The sequence below is a fragment of the Rhinatrema bivittatum genome, chromosome 3, assembly GCF_901001135.1.
Source record: "Rhinatrema bivittatum chromosome 3, aRhiBiv1.1, whole genome shotgun sequence".
Classification (NCBI taxonomy): domain Eukaryota; kingdom Metazoa; phylum Chordata; class Amphibia; order Gymnophiona; family Rhinatrematidae; genus Rhinatrema; species Rhinatrema bivittatum.
This window is the reverse complement of record NC_042617.1, coordinates 136,142,226-136,165,934: the sequence shown is the minus strand read 5'-3', so window position 1 is coordinate 136,165,934 and position 23,709 is coordinate 136,142,226. Positions and strand designations below refer to the sequence as shown.

Here is a 23,709-nt window from a genome sequence, read left to right as displayed (position 1 = left end):
CACATTTCCCCCGTCCTGAAAGAGCTTCATTGGTTACCCGTATACTTCCGCATCATGTATAAAGCCATAACTATCACCTATAAAACTATACATCAATTCACCATTCTCGATCTCCAATTCCCTCTCCAAGTACATAATTCTACTAGACCTACCAGAGATGCTTATAGAGGCGCCCTCCTAGTTCCCCCAGCGAAAACGACCAAACACATTACCCTAAGAGATCGCGCCACCTCCACAGCTGGCCCTCTACTGTGGAATTCCATGCCTACAGACCTCAGACAGGAGCCCTGCCTCCCAACTTTTAGGAAAAAACTTAAGACTTGGTTATTCAAGCAAGCTTTTCCGGACACAACCCAATGACACATTCCAATGATTCCTAAAACACCTTGCCGTTTGTATATAACATTTATTTTGTATACTACATTTAAATTGTATATTGTTTAACCATTTCTATCCTCTCCTCTCTTCTTCCTTCTCCAAGTTCGGCCACTCTTGTTAAATGTAACTGTACCTTCTGTCACCACAGTTCTAGTTCTATGTATTTATTGCACCCCCGTTCTATGTAAACCAGCAAGATATGTTTTCATGATTGCCGGTATATAAAAACTCTAAATAAATAAATAAATAAAATAAATAAATAAATCCATGAACTGAAATTCATGGAAAACCCCCCTGAAAAATAAACAAAAGCAAATGTTTTTCTTCTGCACATCCCTATCCAATTCTGGAAGCCATATCTCCAAAATGATATAGACAGGGGCAGTCCTGAAAAGTTCTACCAAAACAGTGCACAGTCTGTACCATGAGCTTTATGAAAAGACATTAGGACCTACATTTGTGTACTCTAGAAGAGAGGAGGGAAAGGGAAACTATGACAGAAACATTTAAATACCTCAAAGGTATTAATAATGCTCAAAAAGCAATACTTTTTCCATGGAAAGGAAGTTCTAGAATAAGAGGTCATGATATAAAGCTTAAGGCAGAATAACACAAAGAGATGGTAAAGGCCTAAACAGCAAGCGAATTCAAGAAAATACGGGATAAGCACAGAGCATCCTTGGACTGAGAAAACAGGGATAAAGCCCGAGATCGCATAGGCTCTGCTGCATTGAATCAAGAACGGTCCTCATCTGCCATCATTTTCTCTGTTTATGTATTCATATGTTTCTGTTTTTAAGAACGTTTGTGAAATCCATCACTTATGAAAATTGAATCATCAGGGTTGGATTATTGACTCAGAGGTCAGTGGTGTGTGCTGCCAAATAGAAGATTTTGGCGATAATTGTTGACGTTGTCTTTTTTCTTTTCAATTCAGCTATCAGATTGGGAAATGCTGCATTACCAGAATTCCCAAACCTTTTGCGGGGGAGTGGGAAGGGATTCGTGTGTGAGCAGAGAAAAGCGGAACTTATCATATATCATATATTATTAAACATGTAACTTGGTACTGCTTTTACAGTAAGATTTGTAGGACAGTCAAAGAACCAACACTTGCAGCAAAGTGAACTGCAGACTCCCCCTCCCCCTTGGTCTCTGTCTAGAAAAAGGGGATAAAGGAAACTATTAGAACAGTGGCACTACGGCTCCCTATTTAAGGGAAGTAAAGGAGAGAGTCAGTGATCTGCTACAAATTTGTTAGCAAGGGTTCGCAGAAGCCCCCTCTAACATATCACTAAATTGAAGCCATTTTAAGTAGTACAAACAGACATGAAAACTGAAACAACAGTAAAATTTAAAGACTGTTTTTAAATCAATTATTTAGTTAAGGGTTCTACCAACTTGTCAAATAAGCAAGGAGCAAAATTTCTTTTGAGGATACATTTTATTAAAATTTCTGGTTCTCTAGTAGTGTATCTAAATATTGAACTGAAGTCAGAAGTCAATGGAGTTATTTTATGTAAGTCAAAGCTATATGGCAAATCCATCTGGATTAATTAAATTGATTAACTGATTGGATTTTCCCCACCCAAACATTGACTAAAATAATGAGGCAAAACCCTTCTACTGTTTGACTGCACTGCTTTTTCCAATGTGATAGAACACATGTTCACCACGCAAGGGCCAGTGCCCTGCTTCTCATTAAAGCACACAAACACACAGCAGCTTTTTTCAATTTACAGCCATGTGTGAAAGTAAATATGATCCTGAAAATCTACATGTGAAAAGCTTTAATTTGGTGGTTTAACATTTTTTCTTTTTCCAGTGAGTTATGAAAAGGTCACTTCATTTCACAATTTAATATACAGATTCATGTAAAAAAGCAGTACTCACAGGTAATTAGTTATAAGTGGGGAAGTCTGCCTGAAATGGTGAGTTCTCCAAAACAGAATATAGTAAAATCAGAGATGTACTAAGGGTTGGGGCGAGGGGGGAGGTATGCCCCAGGTGGCAACAGGAGGAGGGGTGAAACAGGCCCAGTGGTGCCGCCAGTGGCCAAAGAAGGGAGAGACTGCCTGATGAGCAGGCCTGTTGCAAACCGGGTGTGCAAACTGTGCAATTGCATAGGGCAGTATACCTGTTGGGGGTGACGTCGGGAGTAGAGAGAGGCCGGCACACTTGGTGGGGCTGCATCAGGAGCAGGGAGAGGCCCACAAGGCTGCCGGTGTACTCTAACTCACCCAGTGGCCCGGAATAGGAATCGGCCTGTGAGGCAGCCAGTGGACCCCATCGCACCAGAAGCCTGGAAGAGGAATTGGCACGTGAGGCCACCAGTGGAGCCCATCTCAACGGCGGCCTGGAAGAGGAATTGGCCTGTGAGGCCACCGGTGGACCCATCTCACCGGCAGTCAAAGAAAGAAGAAGGAGCCCATTCTCCTACTCCTTCTCAGTGCCGGTGTCTGCTTTCCAAAACACATGCAGCTAGCACGTTTTCTATGCTGATTTCATGATGCATGAGATCAGCATAGAGGAAGTGCCAGGCTCACATGGTTTGATTAGTACATGGGCCGGCACACGAGGAGCAGCAACAGAATGGCTCCCGGTGGTATGTGTGTGTGTGTGAATGAATAAATGAATGAATGAGAGTCTTATTGGGGTGTGGGGATGTGGTGTGTGTGAATGAGAGCCTGACCTGGGGATGTGGTGTATGTGAATGGGAGCCTGATTGGTGTGAATGAAAGTCTGACTGTAGGTGGGGTGGATATGTGAATGAGAGCCTGTCTGGGGTGTGTGTGTGTGTGTGTGTATTTTTGCGTGCATGAGAACCTGGCTGGTGTGTGTGTGTGTGTGTGGGGGGAATGGGAACCTGTCTGGGGTGGGGATATGCATTTGTTTTCAACGAATGTGCAATCTGCAATACATAAGTCCCTATTCGTTGTATTCGTGGTTTCGCGAAACGCATCGCGATCCCCAACAAATAAAACATATTATATTAGTTTCATTCTTTTGGTTCACAGTGATTTCTTAATGGCCATTTGAAATAGGAGAAGGCCATGTGGGAGTATCCATAGCAAAAACCAGCCCTTTCCTGTGAGTCATAACTGACCTCACAGCCCTGATAGAGTGGGTCACACAGGTTGACAAGGAGACGAGAATGCAACCTATTAGAGCTAAGCATTTTTCTAATGCAGCCAATCGCCGCTCTCACTCAGTGCTCTATGATGCTGTTCCTGATGATGCTATACTTTTTGTACATTAAGCACGCGGCGTGCCATGCTCTTTCTTTGCGGGGGTGGTCCGGGGAGGTGGCTGTACTCAGAGAAAGTCTGAGTGTCTCAAATCTGTATTCAATTGCTAGCTACTTTGATCAAATTTCCATTGAAAAAGATTTGTTCGATTTTGCTGCATTGCCCCAGCTAGCCATGCTTTTTTTGACCGCATTATTTTTTTTATTGATCTCAGATGGTCTCTCTGTCTGTCCCACTGAGACAAGCTGCTAGCAGTGGCATTTTGCTGCTTATTTTTATATTTTACCCCCTGGGGTAGGTTACAAGCAGGATTTGGGTGTTGTGGGTGGGAGATATATTCAATTTCTAGCTAGTTTGATAGAATTTTCCATTGAAAAAGATATTTCTTTGTTTTTGCTGCTGTGCCAAGCCAGGCTTTTTTGTTAACTGCAGTTTTTTTTATTGAACTCAGACTGTCTTTCTGTGCTCTTTTAAGCCAAAAAGGCGGTGCACTGGGCATCAGTGGGCACTGGGCAGTTTTGCAGAGTCACATATATTGGGTCAGCAGTGTTCTTTTAAGTCAAGAAGGCAGTGCACTGGGCGTCATTGGGCAGTGCTCTTTTAAGCCAAGAAGGCAGTGCACGGGGTGTCAGTGGGCAATTTTGCAGACTCACATATACTGGTAGAGCAGTGCTCTTTTAAGCCAAGAAGGTAATTCACTGGGTGTCAGTGGGCAGTTTTGCAGACTCACATATGGGACAATGGTGCTCTCTGAAGCCAAATCCCCAGTAGGTCTCTTTTGTAGTTACAAGTTTGGAGAGTGCACATACAGTGGTCCCAGTTGTAGTGTACATCCAGGCATTGCCTTGTGGGCCTGTGGGCAGTTTTGCAGACTCACATATATTGGGACAGCGGTGCTCTTTTAAGCCAAGAAGGCAGTGCACTGGGCGTCAGTGGGCAGTTTTGCAGACTCACATATATTGAGACAGTGGTGCTCTCTGAAGCCAAATTCCCAGTAGGCCTCTTTTGTAGTTACAAGTTTGGTGTGTGCACATACAGTGGTCTCAGTTGTAGTGTACATTCAGGCACTGCCTCGTGGACCTGTGAGCAGTTTTTCAGACTCACATATATTGGGACAGTGGTGCTCTCTGAAACCAAATTCCCAGTAGGCCTCTTTTGTAGTTACAAGTTTGGTGTGTGCACATACAGTGGTCCCAGTTGTAGTGTACATGCAGGCACTGCCTCATGGGCCTGTGGGCAGTTTTGCAGTCTCACATATATTAGGAGAGCGGCGCTCTCTGAAGCCAAATCCCCAGTAGGCCTCTTTTGGAAATAATTCTTTTAATTGAAATCCCTAGTAGGCAGTGACATTAAATCCATGATGTCAGGGAAAGCTAGACATGATCGAGTGATTGGGACTGGCAAAGGAAGCACTGGCAGAGGAGGCACTTCAAAAGGCAGTGCCAGTCCCCCATTAAAGTTAAAAAGGGACCTGTTCTAATCTAAAATCTCTGGAGGGGCAGGCAGTTCCATCCGGAAAAAACTGAAATTTAAAGATGATACATCACCACCACCTGTTTCTGACCCTGTAGTTTTGGAGGTGAGGGAAGGGGAGGCTGAGTCATACAAGACAAAAGGGCAATACCCAAAAGCAGCAGTGCGAGAGCAGACTCGACTTAGCAGGCACTGTTTCTGATTCCGATGAAGAATCATCTTGTGTGGGATTCTCATCATCAGAAATGGAAGAAGTAATAGCTGAAGAAGGATTAGGATGATTAGTTAGTTCTGTCTTAGCCTCCACTTCAGTGCTGCAGGGGAGAGATGAAACTGATGATGATGAGGAGGAAGAGCAGTCAGCACAGGCACAGTGTGAGACTGATGCCCCCGAATTGCTTCTCAGGGTGTACCCACTACTTCAGCTCCAGTGCCAGCATCCACCCCGAATGCTATAGAGAAGGGATCATGAAAGAAATCTGCGATCTGGAGTGACTTTAAAGTGACGGAGGACCTGTGTTTTGCTCAGTGTAATTATTGTGCCAGGGCTATTAGCAGAGGCAAGAAATGGGACAGCTAACTAATTTTGGCATGATGCATCATATGCAGAAGCAACACCCAACTGGTACTGCCATTGATGGTGGCAGTACCAGTCAGGAGACCCCTTTTTCCAGGCAGCATAAAGTTATTGAAAAGGAGAAGAGTCACCCCACGCCCTCAGCCCCTTCTAGCAGTTAGGTGGCAGGCCAGCAGCCCACTGCCATGTGTCAGAAGCGACAACCCACCATGGAGGAAATGGGGTGGTGTTCGGTAACACTATACCAGGAAAGGAGGCAGGCAGCTTCAAAAGTTGTAATGAGGAGCATTGGGGAAATGATTGCCCTTGATGATCAGCCCTTGCAGATAGTGGAGAATGTGGGTTTCAAGCATTTTCTGAAGGCCTTTCCAAATTACAAAGTCCCATCCAGAACCACATTTAGGAGAAAGGTCATCCCCAGCCTGTACAACCAGTGTCACAGTCGCATCCAAGCACTGCTAGCTAAGGCAGAGGGGAGTGTGCATTTCACTTGTGATATCTGGACCACCATGAATGCTGCACACTCTTACCTCTCCCTGAAGGCACACTGGTGGGACCTGGCTGAGGCAGGGGCAGGCAGCAGATCTATTAGTGAACAGGTATCAGGGTAGAGGTGGGCTTTACTGCACACCCACCTGACGGATGACGCCCATACCTCAGCCAATATTCTAGCATGCATCAGACAGATGCTGGCGGGATGGAAGCTACACCAGCGAGACAGGAATCTTCAGGCAGGGTTCTTTGTCACAGACAATGGCGCAAACATGGTAAAGGCAATATCCGACGGGCGCTTTCAGAATATCCGATGTTTTACACACACTCTGCACTTGGTAGTGTAGTCAGCTCTGGGGTTGGAGTCCAATTATCAAGAGAATGAATGCCTGCATATGTTAATACACAAGTGCAGGAACATAGCAGCACACTTCCACAGAAGTGTGAAGGCGGGGCAGGTTCTCCGACGAAAGCAGACTGATTTGGAGATGCCTCGCAAGCGTCTCATTCAAGACATTTCCACCCGGTAGAATTCCACCTATATGATGCTGCAGAGGTTAGTGGAGCAGCAGACACCCCTTTGTGAACTTTCTGCGGCAATGAACATAGATGTTCATAGTCCCCTAGGGCATCATGATTGGTTAGTTATGAGTCAGCTGGTAAAAATCCTGCAGCCCTTCAAGGATGTCTTGGAGGAGCTGAGTTCCAGACTGACTGACTGGCTGACATCATCCCTATAGTTAATTTTCTGGAGGAAAATTTGGAGGGCTTTAAACAGGAAGAGGAATGACAGCAGAGGTGCTGCATTGTCTGGACTTTTTGCAGAAGCAGGTGCAAGAGAGATTAAGGCCTTTAACAGAAGACCAGACATACATGCTCACCACAGTCTGTGATCCCCGTGTGAAAGGGAAACTCGCCCTACAGTACGATTGTCTCCTATTGGTGAAAGACCTGCTGCTAGTAAAAATCCGTGGAGCACCATAGGCAGAGACAGATTAGGCATGAAGCAGAGGAGGAAACAGTGGGCACTTCAGAGAGTAGTGCTGGCCCAAGCAGGAGCAGCACTCTGTCAGCAACAGCTAGTACAGCCTCCTCCACTACAGTACACCAAAGCCATGTTGCCCATAAAGAATCATCTCTTCTGCAATGGACTAGAGAGAAAGCAGCTGGCATAAGTGACTCTCAGCCAACCCAAGAAAAGGAGACACCAGCACAAATGTCAGTGACATGGTATCTCTCAGAGCCCACAGTGGACATGCAGACAGATCCGCTGGCATATTGGGCACACAAGTCCACTTCTGGCCACACCTAGCCATAGTGGCTCAGCAATATCTGTCATGTCCACCAACCAGTGTGCCCAGTGTACATGTCTTTTGAATGACAGGGGATATCATGAGCCCTCACCGCCCAAGGCTGGCACCAGAGTTGATGGAAATGCTAGTGTTTTTGAAAATGAACCTGCCTTTGCTTGGGTTTCCAAATTTTCCCTGTGAATGGCAAGATGAATAAAAGCAATTGAAAGCCTTGCAGCAGCTCCAACTGCCTCCTATGCTCCAGATAATATCAGCACATGAAACGCTGTGCCAGTCTGTCCACTGTCCAGGCCGTAGATCCCTACAAGGGCCTGACCTCAAATGCTGTGCCTGTCTGTCCAGCCCTTACGTCACTACAAGGGCCTGACCTCAAACGCTGTGTTTGTCTGAGTTTAGTTCTAGTATTTCTAATTTCAGTTTCATGTATTTGTGCATCACTTCTTTCCAGAATATTCTTTTTCCTGTTTTGCAACATTTGGAATGTAGGAAAATAAAAAGCAGTCTGTGTCTGCCATTTTGAAATAATTTATTGTTGTTTGAGAAATGTTTAAAATTTTGTAGAAGCTCTTAATTATTGGATGTTATTCTATTCCTTAGATTATTATAAAAGGAATATTTCCAAGTATGGTTTTACTAATATGATTGATTTATATTCCTTGATTTTAATTTTTGATGAATGATTTATGAGGACCGGTGATGTTTCTGTTTCTCCATTGATGCATTGCAAAGAGAGTCTGGCTTGTTGCGGTTTGCGGTTCTGGTTCAGTTTCTGTTTATAGTCTCTTTATTCAGAATTTTGTGAGTGAGTCTGTGTTCTGCATTTTTAATTGAGGTGAGGTATTGTGTGTTAAAAAAAAATGAGGAGGGGGGCAGCACAGTAACTGTTCGCACAGGGCAGCAAAAATGCTAGCAGCAGCCCTACCTATGAGAGTAAGTGTCGGTGTGTGTGTGTATATGTTTGTGTTTGTGTGTATGAGGGTGTGTGTGTATGAGGGTATGTGTAGGTATGTGTGTATGAGGGTGTAAGTGTGTGTGTATGAGGGAAGGTGTGTGTATGATGGATTGTGTTGTGAGTGTATGAGGGTTTGTGTGTATGAGAGGTGTGGGTGTGTGTGTATGAGGGGATGTGTTGTGTGTGTGTGTGGGTATGAGGGTGTGTGTGTGTGTGTGTATGAGGGTGTGTGCCTGTGTATATATATGAGAGAGTGCCTGTGTGTGCGTAAGTGTGAGAAAGTGCCTGTAGGTGTGTATGAGAGGATGCCTGAGTGCAGGGGTGGGGTGAGAGAGAGGAAGCATAACATAACATAACATAACATAACAACATAACAACATGCCATACTGGGTCAGACCAAGGGTCCATCAAGCCCAGCATCCTGTCTCCAACAGTGGCCAATCCAGGCCATAAGAACCTGGCAAGTACCCAAAAACTAAGTCTATTCCATGTTACCATTGCTAATGGCAGTGGCTATTCTGTAAGTGAACTTAATAGCAGGTAATGGACTTCTCCTCCAAGAACTTATCCAATCCTTTTTTAAACACAGCATGTGTGTGTGTGTGTGTGTGTGTGTGTATGCGTGGGTGAAACAGGAATCGTGTGTGAGAGATACAGAGGAAGCATGTATGTGGGTGGGGGTGGGGGTGAGAGGGAGGAAGCATGTGTGTGTGTGTATGTGGGTGAGACAGGAATCGTGTGTGAGAGATATAGTGGAAGCGTGTATGTGTGAGAGAGAGAGACAGAGGAAATGTGTGTGTCTATCTCTTTTACACACACACACACACACACACACCCACACACACACACACACACACACTCTTTCTCAAGCTCCCTCTGTCTCTCACCAAGCATGTATGTGTATGAGAGACAGAGGGAGCATATTTTGTTAGTGTCTGTGTATGTGTTAACCCCAGTTCACGACAATCTCAGGGTGACAGGTATGGAGAGTAGGGGATTTTTAAAATACTTATTAGTTTTAATTACTGGGTGTTATTTGATGTCTCCTGTTTTGAAATATTTTATCAATGTTTAGGAAATTTTTAAAAATTTGTACAGGAGCTTCTAATTATTGAGTATTCTATTCAACAGCTGTTTTGAAATGTATATTTTTAGTATGGTTTTACTATTCTGATTGATTTATATTTCTTGATTGTATTGTTTTGAGGAATAGTGATTTTCTGCTTTTCCATTGATGCACTGCATGCAGAATCTGGCTTGTGGTTTCCAGTTCAGTTTTTGTCTCCATGTGTATGTGTGAGAGACAGAGACAGAGAGATAGAGGAAGCATGTGTGTGTGTGTGTGTGTAAGCATACAGATAAAACTCTGTAAAAACAAACAAAACATGAAATACACGGGTAATATTTTTACTTAGTTTGAATGATAGGTTGATATAAAATCTGTGAATAAACACAACTAAGAGCCTGATGCACTGAAATAGGCATGGCTAACTGCGGTCCTAGAGAGTCAGAAACAGGCCTGGTTTTCAGGATATCTACAACAAATATGTCTGAGAAAGACTTGCACTCACTGCCTCTATTGTATGCAAACCTATCTAATGCATATTCATTGTGGATATCTGGAAAACCTGGCCTGTTTGTGGCTCTTGAGGACCAGAGTTGGCCATCCTGCACTAAGGCTTTTCTGCCATTTTGTCTATGGGAAAAGATCTTAGTGAATCAGATCCAAAAATGTGAATGTTGCTATTTAAATAATGGTTGCTAAGCAGTGCACTCTGCTCCAAATGTGACAACAGGTGGCGTTTGCTCACTTCTCATGACTGTTTTCCGAGAAGCTGGAGGCCTTGATTCTCACCCAAACGTGGAGGAAAATAACTGGGCAGAACCCTTCTGCTGTGTAACTGGTGCTACTCTTTCTAATTTGATTAAACACGTTCACCCTGCAAGGGCCAGTGCCCTGACCCTCATCGGAGCACATGCACAGGAGTCATGTGTGAACGTAAATATGATCCTGAAATTCTACGTGTGATTAGCTTTAATTTGGTGGTTTATGAAAGATTTTTTTTTCAGTGAGTTATAGGGAAGAAATGGTTATTTCAATTCACAATGGATTATACAGCTTCATTCCTCCCTCCTTTCACAGCAGATAACACGATAGCCATACATTATTGCCAAATATGATGAAACTTTTTTTTTTTAATCTGGCATTTTACTACTATTCCTCTGGGTTTTCAGCTCATTTGGAACCAGGGCTCTCAAATGACACCATGAACCTTCGCACACAACTAAATGAGGATTTTTTTCCCCTTATTTTTTATTTATTTTTAAAAAAAATTTTATTTATCCAACTTTCAATAATTACAAGCAAACAACTTGCACAGAAATATCAGTTCAGTTCAGAAAATTCCATATTAAGCAATCTTTCTTCATATACATCTTAATACTGTACTAACCCAAAAATAAAAGAAATATGAGGGAGACCCTGAAATATGGGCGTTGAAATTACTAAGTAACAGAAAGAGAAATAGTAATGGGAACTAGAGGAGTTAGCAATATCACACACTACTGAGCTTACTAGTGAACTTATTATTAGGCACTTGAATCCAGGAATGCTCTAAGTTGAGGAGGATCAAAGAAAATATAACTTTGATTTAAATATTTAATACAACATTTACAGGGATAGCACAATAGAAACTGCGCCCCCTTCTGTAATACCTCTGATCAAATACGGGCCGATACAGTACAGTGCGCTCCAGCGGAGCGCACAGTTAACCCGCGATTGGACGCGCGTTTTCGATGTGCTAGCTTTACCCCTTATTCAGTAAGGGGTAATAGCGCGTTGAAAACACGCGTCCAACCCCCCCGAACCTAATAGCACCCGCAACATGCAAATGCATGTTGAGGGTCCTATTAGGTATTCCCGTGCGATTCAGTAAGTAAAATGTGCAGCCAAGCCACACATTTTACTTTAAGAAATTAGCGCCTACCCAAAGATAGGCGTTACTTTCAGCCGGTGCTGGGGAAGTGCACAGAAAAGCAGTAAAACTGCTTTCTGTGCACCCTCTGACTTAATATCATGGCGATATTAAGTCGGAGGTCCCGAAAGTTAAAAAAAGTTGAAAAAAAAAGAAGAAAAAAATTTGAAATAGGCCCGCGGCTCGCGGGTTGAAAACCGGACGCTCAATTTTGCCGGCGTCCAGTTTCCGAATCCATGGCTGTCAGCGGGCTCGAGAACCGACGACAGCAAAATTGAGCGTCGGCTGTCAAACCCACTGACAGCCACCGCTCCTGTCCGAAAAGAGGCGCTAGGGACGCGCTAGTGTCCCTAGTGCCTCTTTTTACCGCTGGCCCTCATTTAAATAAATTAAATTACTGTATCGCGCGCACAGGAGAGTGTCCTGTGCGCGTGCTGGGAGAGCGGGCGCTCGCCCGCTCTCCCGCGAGTTTTACTGTATCGGCCCGATAGGAAACTTTTCCTTCTAGATTGAGTAGCCTTTGTAAGGTCTGGGTAAACCCAGACCTTTTGGCTATAGAACAAAACATCCCTATTACGAAGGAAGTGCTTAAACACATTGGGGCAGATTTTCAAAGGGGTACGTGCGTAAGATATGCGCATACCCCCCGAAAACCTACCCCAAGCTCCCCTGCGCGCGCCGAGCCTATATTCTTTACCAACTTACATTATTTCAGTCAATGCAACAGTAGTCCTTGGCAGGTGGGCCATGCACCAGAATTCCTTCTGGAAACTTGAAATCATGGACCTTATATGCACCTATTAAGTGTTATTATTAAATGATGTATAGGACTTTCCCCCTTCCTACCCCACCAGGGACTAACTACTTACTGAGCTGCCAGGCTGGCCCTCTACCAGCAGGCCTGGGAGCAGGCCATGTCACTTGGGTCTGCCCCAGTGAAGAGAGCTGCCTCCTGACCCTACTTGCAACCCTGGGAGGACAGAGCTGCTGATAACAATGAGACCAGGATGGAAAGTCCATAACGGCCAAACGCAGTGAGTTACTCCTTTGGGTAACTGGAAGGAATAAGGATGTGATGTTGTTAGTGCTATTATCAGTGTTATTGGAGGATGGTAAAAGAGGATTTCTGTTTCTCTTTTGTTGAGAATGGGACTGGGAGGTGGGAGGTGGGGGGGGGGCGGGACTTGCATTGTGTAGTTTTATTGGTTTATAATTTTTTTCTAATTTTTTTATGCTTCCGTAATCAAGATGTTAATGCAAAGGTAAGCATGTGCGCGGTTACTGGCATGCGCGCATGGACACGGCTATTTTATAACATGCGCATGTCAGCGCATGCATGTTATAAAATATGGGTCCCGCGCACACATGCGTGCAGGGGGTGGGATTTTAGAAAAATACGCACGGCGATGCAATCGGGCCTTCCCCATTTCCCTCCCAGTCCACTCCAATTAAGGAGCGGACTGGGAGGGAACTTTCCTATCCCTAATCGTACCCTTCCTACCTCTTCCCCTCTCCTCCCTGATTCCTAAACTAACCCTAACCTTCCTATTTTTTTTATTTTTATTTTTATACTTACTGCTCCTCGGGAGCAGAAGGAAACTCCGCACGCCGGACGACTGCTGGCGCGTGCTTCCCCAGGACAGCGGCTAATGGTACTGTCCTGGCCCGCCCCCGCCGCTCCTTACCCAGACCACACCCCCCAGCCCGCCCCTTATGCAGGGCCCAGCACTTCTGCGCCTAACGGGGGTTACCTGCGTGGCTGGGCCTGTTCTAAAATGCGCACAGCGCGCGCAAGGCCCGGCCATAAGCGGACCCCCCCTGTTTTTACACGTGCGGCCTTTTTTTGTATATTATGGGGGTCATTAGAAGAAGAATTTATATGCATAAACCCTGGTTTGTATGCATAAATCTGCATTTGAAAATTATCTGGGGGCTAGATCGGGGGCAATCTCCCCCAGACTTTTCTCCAGACTAGTGAAAGGTGTTTCAGGGGCACAGCTGGGTCAGGGAAAACATTTATGCCTCCCATGCTTGCAATTTTTACATGCTTGCGAGTGAAGATATAGGGGATAAGTTCAACCTGCTCGGGAGCAGATGTGACCTGCCGTGCCTATCTCCCTACACTTACTGGCAGTACCAGGGAGTTTTCTGCTTTGAAATGTACTTTATTCCTGCAGATCTTAGCAAACTGCGGGCTGCTGAAAATTACCCTCTGTATTACATTGTAACACGATGGAGGCAGCACTACTTAAAAAAAAAAACTAATTAAAAATGTATGCAATGCAAACAGCAGAAAAAAATAGCAAGAAATATCAGACTATTGTTATCCAATTTATATGGGTGAGATTGTACAAATCTGATGCAGAAAAATCAAACCCAGTGGACATTGAAAAACTAGGCAGAAGTTTGGTTTCAGTACAACTGATTGCTTGCTAATCTTTTCTGCTTTTTTTCATTGTGGCACAGACTTTTGATAGATCTAACTCACAAACATCATATGGGGAGCACTGCTGGAAACAAAACATAGGAAGGGTAATTTTCAAAGGGACTTCTGTGAGTAATGTAGTCTTTACCCACAGAGATGGCCCTTTCAAAAGCTGTGCCACCATTGTGCACATGAAATTACATGTGTGCTCTTTTACACACATGGAGGAGTAGTAATTCAGGGGGTGGAGTCTGGATGGGGTTGCAATTTAATGTGCATACTTTTTTATTTTAAAAAGTTTCAGGTGAATTTTCAAAGGAGCCATGCGTGTAAATGCAACAAACCATTGTAGCAATGTTTCAAAAGCCATTTACCTGTGTTAAGTGCACATAACGTGGATAAAACCTATTGACAATTCCATGGCATATACTGCAGCAGTTTTCAAAAGCCCACTTCACGAGCAAAGGACATGTAAAACCCAGTTTTAAGTGTACAAATGCTTTTGAAAACCAGACCCTAAAAGGAGAATTTTAAAAGCCTTATGTGCACTAAAGCTAGAAGTTACGTGCAGAAGTCGGGCCGGCATGCACTGCACGGATTTTAAAAAGTGCATGAGTATGTGCATATCTCCTGGTAAGCACACAAATTAATTTTTGCAAAAAAGGGGCAGGGTGTGGGCGTGGGCATTCCTAGATTTATCAATGAAATCTGCGCATAAGTATTTACGCGCACAAGTGCGCACCAGGGTCCTCTACCATGTAACTTTACTTCTACAATGGATGGCATGTAAGTCCTGAAACAAAAAAAACTAGAGAGGTTAGTGGGGTTTTAAGGATTGGAGCTGATATGATAAAAAGTAGGCTAATTAACTAGGGGGGTTAGGAAGTCTTGTCCTTTACCTGGATGAACTGGGCAAACTGGTAATTATGTCGGCATGCGTGTCTACTAAAATCCCCCACTTATGTGGTAGAGGCAGCATTTGCGTGCACATGCTCGCCACTATATAAAATTGTGCGCACATGTATGCGCGTACAGCCTATTTAATACTATGCGTGCATATACGCTCAATATGTTATAAATTAGCTGCATCCAGTGGCGTGAGCTGGTATATGCGCGTACATGTGCACCTGTGCGGCTGTTTAAAAGTTACCATCCCAGTGTGTTAATTCTCTCAGCAAAACCTTGCGCACCAAATAGCCAATATAACTGGGTGCTCATAATGTTGCCGGTACAATTTCTACAGAGACTTATGCGCATAAGTCCACTTTGAAAATTGTTGTCACTGATGTGCATATTTGCTGGCTAACTTATGCACAATGTTGCGAAATTACACCCCAAACAGGGTTCTGGAACTTGCATGTCTATTGAATGTATGGACACAAGGAAGGATTTCTTCTTTTCTGTTTTTAAATAGGGCCCGCCCTAGATAAACAGATGATCTTTTTTTTGGTATAAATGTTAATTGAACTTTCTAGTAGCAGAAAATTGGTTAAAAGTATTCATAGTAGATGTATGCATATTCATATACAAATGTATATATGTGTGTGTGTGTGTGTGTGTGTGTGTGTGTGTGTGAGAGAGAGAGAGAGAGAAAGGGCGGAGCATTGTTATAGTCTGTATGCCTGCTGCAGCATGTTGCTACATTCATCAGTAGGAATTGTAAAGGAAAGATTTAATTACAAGGTACCTTGAAGAGCTATCATAATCCAAGTACTGCTTTGAACATACAATCATCTGAATGCTAATTAATAGCTATATCATCATAAAATGCCTGGCTATCTATCTATCTATCTATCTATCTATCAATCTATCTATCTATCTATCATATTTGTATTTTTCTAATTTTGATACCTTTGCTTGCACCAGATAATCAGATTGCACCTCATGAATATGTTTACAAAGAGGGTGAGCATAAACTCCATGTCCAGCCTGATGAACTGAATGATTCCTGGTTTTACCTCATTGCACGCATGGAGATTCAATCCTGCTTTTCTCAATAGGGAAAGGACTCACTAGGCAAATCAGAACTACATATGCATGTAAACTAACTTAGCTTTCCTCGTTGTGTATAAGAGAACTGCATGGTCACCGTATTTATAAATCAGTTTGATTTTTTCTGGAAGGGAAAAAACAAAGTTCAGAATCTGGCTCATTTGCTAAGAAATCCTAAACCACAGAACTTTGGATCCTTTGGCTGCAGAGACTTAAATTTGAGTATGAAATCTGTTTACTTGTCCCTAAATTATATCTTACACTACTTTTATAATCACAGTCTCAAAAGTTTTATATCATTGTTTATACCTTGAAAGTTGTCATTAATTTAATTTGTTTGGGATTTATGAGCAATATGTAATTTTTTAATATTCTGGGATATTGCCTGAGGTTTTGAATTTCCTGCCATTTTAAGCCATTACCTGAATAAAACATGCCCAGATTAAAAAAAAACAAACAACAAACGGAAGAGCAGCTTGGGGGCAATCACTGGGGGCGGGGCCTTACATTTAGCTGCTCTTCAATGCTATAAAGTTATCTCAGTAAGTCTGGTTATGCCAGAGGAAAGTCCTAAAGTTACTTAAATAACTTTAAGTAGGCAACTTTGACTTTAGCCAGGTACATTCAGAGGAACACACAACCAGATATGTTTAAAATCAGTTTAAAGTTACCTGGGAAACTCTACACTGAGAAATGCCACACCCCCGGCTTAGTCAATAGGAGTCTCGTACTAGTCATATTTGACAGTTAACCAGTTTTTGAGCACCTCGTACGGTATATGCTGATTAGAGAGTTTCATAATCTGAAGATGTCCGTAACATTCAAGGTTATCATCACAACATTTTTAAACAGCAGTGCTGTGTTTTCAGCAATATGTTACAAAATTCTAGTAAAAGCAGAGCTCTTTTTAATGCCTTTCATAGTTAAAAAGTCCTAAAATGCATGCAACTTCCAAATATTTATATGCAGACAATTTTATTCTCTGTTTCTTGCAATAGTAATAACAAGAAATGAATGACATGCTAGATTTTAGTATGTTAACTTGCAAATGTGTTGGTAGAAAGGGTAACCTAGGGAACGGAACATTCATATTACATAACAGACTACATTTATAGTTGAGCTTTCTCCAAATTACTCGCTGCACGCCTTTTCATCAAAAGTCTAATAGATGTCATAAAATAAACTTTACAGGTTTGATTAGATGGTAGAATAAAAAGCATCAGAACTCTCTTACAGCACATGCAAAGCTAATAAAGAGAGTTTGCAGCCAAATTCATACTTTATCCAGAGAAAATGTAGTACTACATAAAATATGCCACACAATGTCACTGACAAGGTACATTAGTATTGACTTAAGAGTTACCCAAACTTTTTTGCATCTGGAAAAAGACCTATAATTTAACTGTAGTTCTGGACTATGCAGCCCCTATAATATAACAATTATCTCAAACTGTTTAATCCTTACTGTGTAAGTTATGGTTTCTTCAGCTTCCTGTGAACTTGCAGTATGAATCAGGGCTGCCAAAAACAGAACCTTCAACATCTTGAATCTCCAAAAGAAACAAAAACAGACATGCAATTCAATATTTTGAAGTTGTTGCTTTTCCTTCGTTTACTCTAAATAGAAGGGAATTTGCCACTTCGGTATCTGGAGACAACTTAGAATGTCAAGGAGATCTGGCATGGGATCAAGCCCAGGCACTCTACTCATTTCCCTAACCCAACCATAACATGTTCATTGAGTAAACACGGGATTTCAACTTGTTTATTATCAGACTTTATGTTCCGAAAGAAAAGCACACTGCAAATTCACTGTTTTCAGATGGGCAACTTGCCAACTGCTTGTTATTTCATCCAATGCAGCGCGCCTTCCTGACAGTCCATGTTACCTTCTCTATTTCACATTTTTAAGTAACCAAACTTCAGAAATATTTTATATATTTCTTATCTAGGTGAGAGCTAAGCAGACTGTTAAAGTTTACAGACTAAAGCAAATAATTTCCTGGTGCTCCTCTACATTTCTCAGACTGAAAAGCCTGCTGCATTGTTTGATTTCTAAAACCAACACCCCCATAGAGGTTGGTATTTTGAGTTTCAAATCACAGTTATCCTCGAATGCCAAAATAGGGAATAGCTCACTGCAGATGTTAGGAAAGCCTTTTCCCTGTACAGAATAATTTTCCGATACTTTTCATATCTCTGCATTGAGGTTACTCCCACTGTCAGATTGACTTAATTTGCCAGATATCTTCACTGCAAAATTTGCAGACTGAGAGAACCTGAAAACTAGGATTCAAAGCAGCCACACATGCTCTTACTAATCGGTGCTGTATTCAGCAAGAAGTGTTGCACAACCCTTGCTGTCACGCAGAATTACAGCTTGAAACATACATTTCTTCTTAACACAGTAGGACTGTAATTTCACTTACAAAACACTCATGCATTCAACATTTCTTAAACTAAGCTCAATAAACAATCACTAAAAGAGGAATTTCAAAGAAAGAAGAAAAGGTTTCTGGCAGCACTTTATCTGACTTACTGGAAATATGAAGGCTTTTCTCTTTTCAAGTTTCTTTAAATTATCTTGAAGCTGCAGCCCACGATGTAAACTGGGTAATAAACTATTTAGACTAGTGACGCTGGAGTCCACCTTTGTAAAACAGACTCCACCAGCAACAATAATAGCCATGCCCCTTTCAGGGAGGGACTATAAAAAGGTTGGTCCAACTAAAACTAATAGAAATCAGTTTATTGAGGCTGTAACAACACTACAATAATTCAAAGATATCAGAAATATATGCAGTGAGTCAGAACAAAATCTGCTGGGAAGGATGCCATGCAGAGCACTCTGCTCAATGCCCACTGGCCAGAAAGGCTTGCATTGAATAAGTGGACATTGCATGCAAACAAATTATACACCATTTGTGGGCTGGAAGTACATTATATTCTGCAACAAGACAAAGTAGTTCTGTTTGTTTTCTGAAGAAGAGCATTGTGTCCTGACTATTTTAGAAAGGAAAAGAGGAGGATGGAAAGGATGGTGTTTATATCTTAAAATTAAAAGATGGGGAGAGCAGGTCTGACAAAACTACATGTTGTGTGCCCCAGCCATGCCAGGGCCATACCCGGGCCTGCTCAGCTTCTTCCTAGCTCCACTAACCAGCTGCGTCCTCAGCCTCGGGCAGCAACGTCCCCGGCTCCCTCTCTTCGGCGTCCCAGGCCTCGCTCTCTGCGCCACGCGAGGGCTCGGCGTCCTTCGCTGCTTTGGCTCCGCCCCTAGGCACACGCACTCGCGGACCGGCCAGCCCTTTAAAGGGCCAGGGGCGGGAAACCGCTCCGCGCCACATCCTGATGATGTCACCTAGCACAGTACTTAAGCGAGGGCCTGCATCTCAGTCCCTCGCCTTGGCTATGGGGTCGTCACCTCTGAGTGAAGCTAGTTGCCGTTCCTTGATCCTGTGCTTGTTCCAGTCTTCCTGCGTTCCTTGTTCCTGTGCTTGTTCCAATATTCCTGCGTTCCAGTGTTCCTGTGCCTGCTCCAGTGTTCCTGCGTTTGCTCCTCTGTTCCCTTGGTCCTTCCTGTGTTTCAGTGTCTGTTCCAGAGTTCCTTCATCTCTGAGTCCTGTTCCTAGTCTTGCTACCAGGTTGTACTTTCTCGGACTGATTCCCGGTACTGATCTCGGCTTGCCTTTGACCACGCTCGGACTGATACTTGGAACTGACCTCTGCTTGCCTTTGACTACGCTCAGACTGATACCTGGAACTGACCCTTGCTTTGGCTGACCATCCTCAGATGGATACCCTGGCTTTGACCCTTGTGCTCCTTTCAGATACTCTCTTGGCTCCTCCTGTGACCACTAGGTCCACCTGCTTCGACACCGCCCGCAGCCTTCTTCAAGCTGGACCTCTAGGCGCTGCCTATCCTACCCGGAGGACCTTCAGTTCCTGCCTTGTTCCCGAGGTCTCCAGTACTCTCTGTTCCGGTCTAGCTTGCCTGTTCACCAACAGCTGTGCACCTCTTCTCTTGGTGGGCACACCTCTCCGTCATCTCTCTGGGAGACCCTCAGAGGCCCACCTAAGCCCAGGCAGTCCGGGAATCCAAGGGCTCAACCCTCGGAGCCCCCGGACCGTTATTGATGAAGTTCTTGTCAGCCTCTGTCTCCTCGTGTGCTCCGCCTCCTGGTGGCAGGCGCCCTCTGGGATCCCTCAGAGGGCCGTACCAATCCTGCGCCAAGTCACGGGGCCACCTCCAGCGCAACACTACAATTATGTATTTTAAGGAAAAACATAAACATTTTGAAATCTGGTATAAATGCTATGGATGACAGACTCTACCATCCCCCAACAGGGCAGGAGGGCAAAAAATCCATGAAATGATCAGCCAGTCATGGTCACAAAGTCATACCGGGAAAATCAACAAATGGTTGATACGTCTCATAAGGATGAAGGGATGGAAAGCTGCCCAACACATATTAGTATGGATGTGATGGGGAAATTATGCATTGTATGAAATATGAAAAATTGATATGCATAATGCTCATCTCAACAATGAACAGAAATAAATATATAATGGCAAACAAACAGATTCAGTTATTGTGGCAGAAAGAATAAAGGGCTCTTAGTGTTTGTGCTGAACATTAAAATTAGAGAGATGTGTCTCTGGCAGATAAGACTATCTTGTCTGCAGAATCACTCCAAGAAGATATAATAGTTGGTAAGGATGTGTATTTGTTTGAATCAAAATGGGAAAACATGACAAATGAGTTGATATTCAGCTCAATTCATTGCAACTGAACCAAGCAGCTAAAAAAAGTTGAGTGCTATTAAAATCTGTAGGGAAAGCAAAGCAATGTTTTTTTTTTTTTAATTCAAGCCAGGAAAACACAAGACCAATTATGTTGAAGCATATTTCCAACTAGCCTGTTCCAGCTGCATATCATGACTTTAACTTTTTTTTTTTTAGATGAAAGTGAAATTATGAGCAGTCACTATTTCTTTCTTTATTCATTCTTCTGCTGGATCTCAGATAGAGAAGGCACAAGTTCTGAAGTTCCTTGCTCAAAGTTCAGAGTTTATAAAAAGCTTATAAAAATGATTTAGATTTAGAGAAAGCAAGATGTGCTGTTACAATCACAGTCACTGTGTCCTAGCTGTGGTTTGGAGTGGTAGCAGCAGGGGAAAAAATTGTACCTAGTCAGTGAGCATCAGCAGTTCACTGTACTCTGCTTGTACCAAAAGTGACTGTCTTGTCTGCTGTCTGTGTATGTCTACACTAGGGTATATATTATATTTTAATACTAAAAGCCCCTACTCACTTGTGATCTACTTAAATAAGTTCCATCATGAGTGGCATCAAGAGGCAAATGTGAGAGTGGGAGAGGAAAAGGGAAGGCTGTTCTTCTCACTCTATAGAGACCTGGGGCCAGCACAAATAGCAATAGTGATGAGAGGCAAAGGATCATGAGGGCGAGCAGCCTCCCTGCTAATATTGAGATAGATTTTTTGAGAGGGGGAAACCAGCTAGAGATGCAGGTTTGGGTGAAAAGCTGAAAAGCAGATGCATGCTCCAATTTCCACTGTTGGGATGATGTAGGGACAGAAAATGGCAGATTCAATGGAGGGTAGCAGCAGCAGTGGAGGAGGATTAGGAGTGAACTCTAGCACAGCAGCCCCTATTTTGTTTTCACCAGTGTTTTCAACAATTCTTTAAAGAATATACTGATTCAGATGAATCAAGGGAGGGATATAAAGAATTAGAGGAAGGGGATATTGAAAGTCTAGCAACTGAGGAGGGTTTGGAGAAACTAGTTACCAGTGTGATATCTGCTAATAAGCAGCCTCAGGCTGTAAAGGTAGTGATACTGCCAGGACGAAGGGCACCCCCTAGAAATTGCAGGTAGTTGAGAGTGTGAGAGATGCTCCTCGCCTTTTATCTCCTAGTCCATCCTCAGCCCCAGCTGCAATAGCAGTACCCACCCAATGATCCAGAGGGGAGATCCTGCAAGATATCACAGGATGTGCAGATTAGGGATGTGAATCGTTTTTTGATGATTTAAAATATCGTCCGATATATTTTAAATCGTCAAAAATCGTTAGGGCCATGATACAATACCAATTCCCCCGATTTATCGTCAAAAAATCGTAAATCGGGGGAAGGGGGAGGGCAGGAAAACCGGCACACTAAAACCCCCTAAAACCCACCCCGACCCTTTAAATTAAATCCCCCACCCTCCCGAACCCCCCCCAAATGCCTTAAATTACCTGGGGGTCCAGCGGCACACTAAAACCCCCTAAAACCCACCCCGACCCTTTAAATTAAATCCCCCACCCCAAATGCCTTAAATTACCTGGGGGTCCGTAGCGGCGGTCCGTATCTTAAATTACCCCCGGGTCCGTAGCTAAATCGGGGAAAGGGGGAGAGCAGGAAATCCGGCACAGTAAATCGTGGTGTCTTCAGCCGGCGCCATTTTGCAAAATGGCCACCGCAAAATGGCGGCGGCCATAGACCAATACGATTCGACGCAGGAGGTTGTTCCGGACCCCCGCTGGACTTTTGGCAAGTCTTGAGGGGGTCAGGAGGCCCCCCCAAGCTGGCCAAAAGTTCCTGGGGGTCCAGCGGGGGCCCCTGGAGCGATCTGCTGCCGCGAATCGTTTCCGTACGGAAAATGGCGCCGGCAGGAGATCGACTGCAGGAGGTCGTTCAGCGGCAGTCTGGAACCCTCGCTGAACGACCTCCTGCAGTCGATCTCCTGCCGGCGCCATTTTGCAAAATGGCGCCGGCTGAAGACACCACGATTTACTGTGCCGGATTTCCTGCTCTCCCCCTTTCCCCGATTTAGCTACGGACCCGGGGGTAATTTAAGATACGGACCGCCGCTATGGACCCCCAGGTAATTTAAGGCATTTGGGGTGGGGGATTTAATTTAAAGGGTCGGGGTGGGTTTTAGTGTGCCGGGGGTGGGTTTTAGGGGGTTTTAGTGTGCCGCTGGACCCCCAGGTAATTTAAGGCATTCGGGAGGGTGGGGGATTTAATTTAAAGGGTTGGGGGTGGGTTTTAGGGGGTTTTAGTGTGTGTTCACGATTTTAACGATTTTTCACGATAATCTAAACACCCAAACGGCGACGATACGGTTCCCTCCCCCTCCCAGCCGAAATCGATCGTTAAGACGATCGAGGACACGATTCACATCTCTAGTGCAGATGTGGATGCACTTTAGAATTATGGAGGATCGGCATTTTGCAGAGTGCATTAACTGTTAGAAGGTCATCTGTAGAGGAAAGGTACTGGGCCATCTTTGAAACAGTAGTATTTTGTATAATTTGCAAAAACACAGCCATTAGCTTTGGTTTCAGGGGAGACCAGTACGAGTCTGGTGACTACATTCAGCAGTCAAAGCAGGGGCAGCAGCAGGAAACTCACAGCAAAGGGGAAGTCCATTTCCTAAGCTGACACCCAGCCTCTTCTCCCAGTGAGGTTAGGCCAGCAGTCACCCCATCCGGATCAGCAGCAAGCCACTATGGAGCAGTGCTATAGTGCTAAACAACATATGCAGCACCGTACAAACATACAAAAAGACAGTCCCTGCTCACTAGAGCTTACAATCTAATAAAACCAACATACAGGACAAGAGACTTGGGGTATTTCATAAAGCAATACAATGGTTAAAAAGAAAAGAAAGTTGATTAATAAGACTAAAAGCAGACAATCAGGCATATGATTTAAAAGCGGTTTCTAAAAGGTGGGTTTTTATACCCTAGATTCCTAGATGTTCAGCCCCTCCAGGTGGCTGAGAACTTGGGATTTCAGTATCTGCTGTACCTCGTAGCCCCCAATTACAAAGTGCCCTCCAAGACAACTTTAGTAGGCATACAGTCCCCAGACTC

At 43.8% G+C, this 23,709-nt stretch overlaps 1 protein-coding gene across 1 annotated transcript in view; it reads right to left on the bottom strand.

Annotated features, from left to right (window-relative positions):
- Positions 1 to 18,502, bottom strand: part of EFEMP1 (EGF containing fibulin extracellular matrix protein 1) — a 272,874-nt gene extending 254,372 nt beyond the window's left edge. Inside the window, exons 1-2 of the mRNA XM_029593741.1 lie at positions 18,365 to 18,502; positions 17,291 to 17,375 (exon numbers count right to left, since the gene is read on the bottom strand). Of these exons, the coding sequence (XP_029449601.1) occupies positions 17,291 to 17,368 (78 nt within the window). The 5' untranslated portion in view covers positions 17,369 to 17,375; positions 18,365 to 18,502. The remainder of the gene's footprint in view (positions 1 to 17,290; positions 17,376 to 18,364) is intronic.
- Positions 18,503 to 23,709: the final 5,207 nt, after the last annotated feature.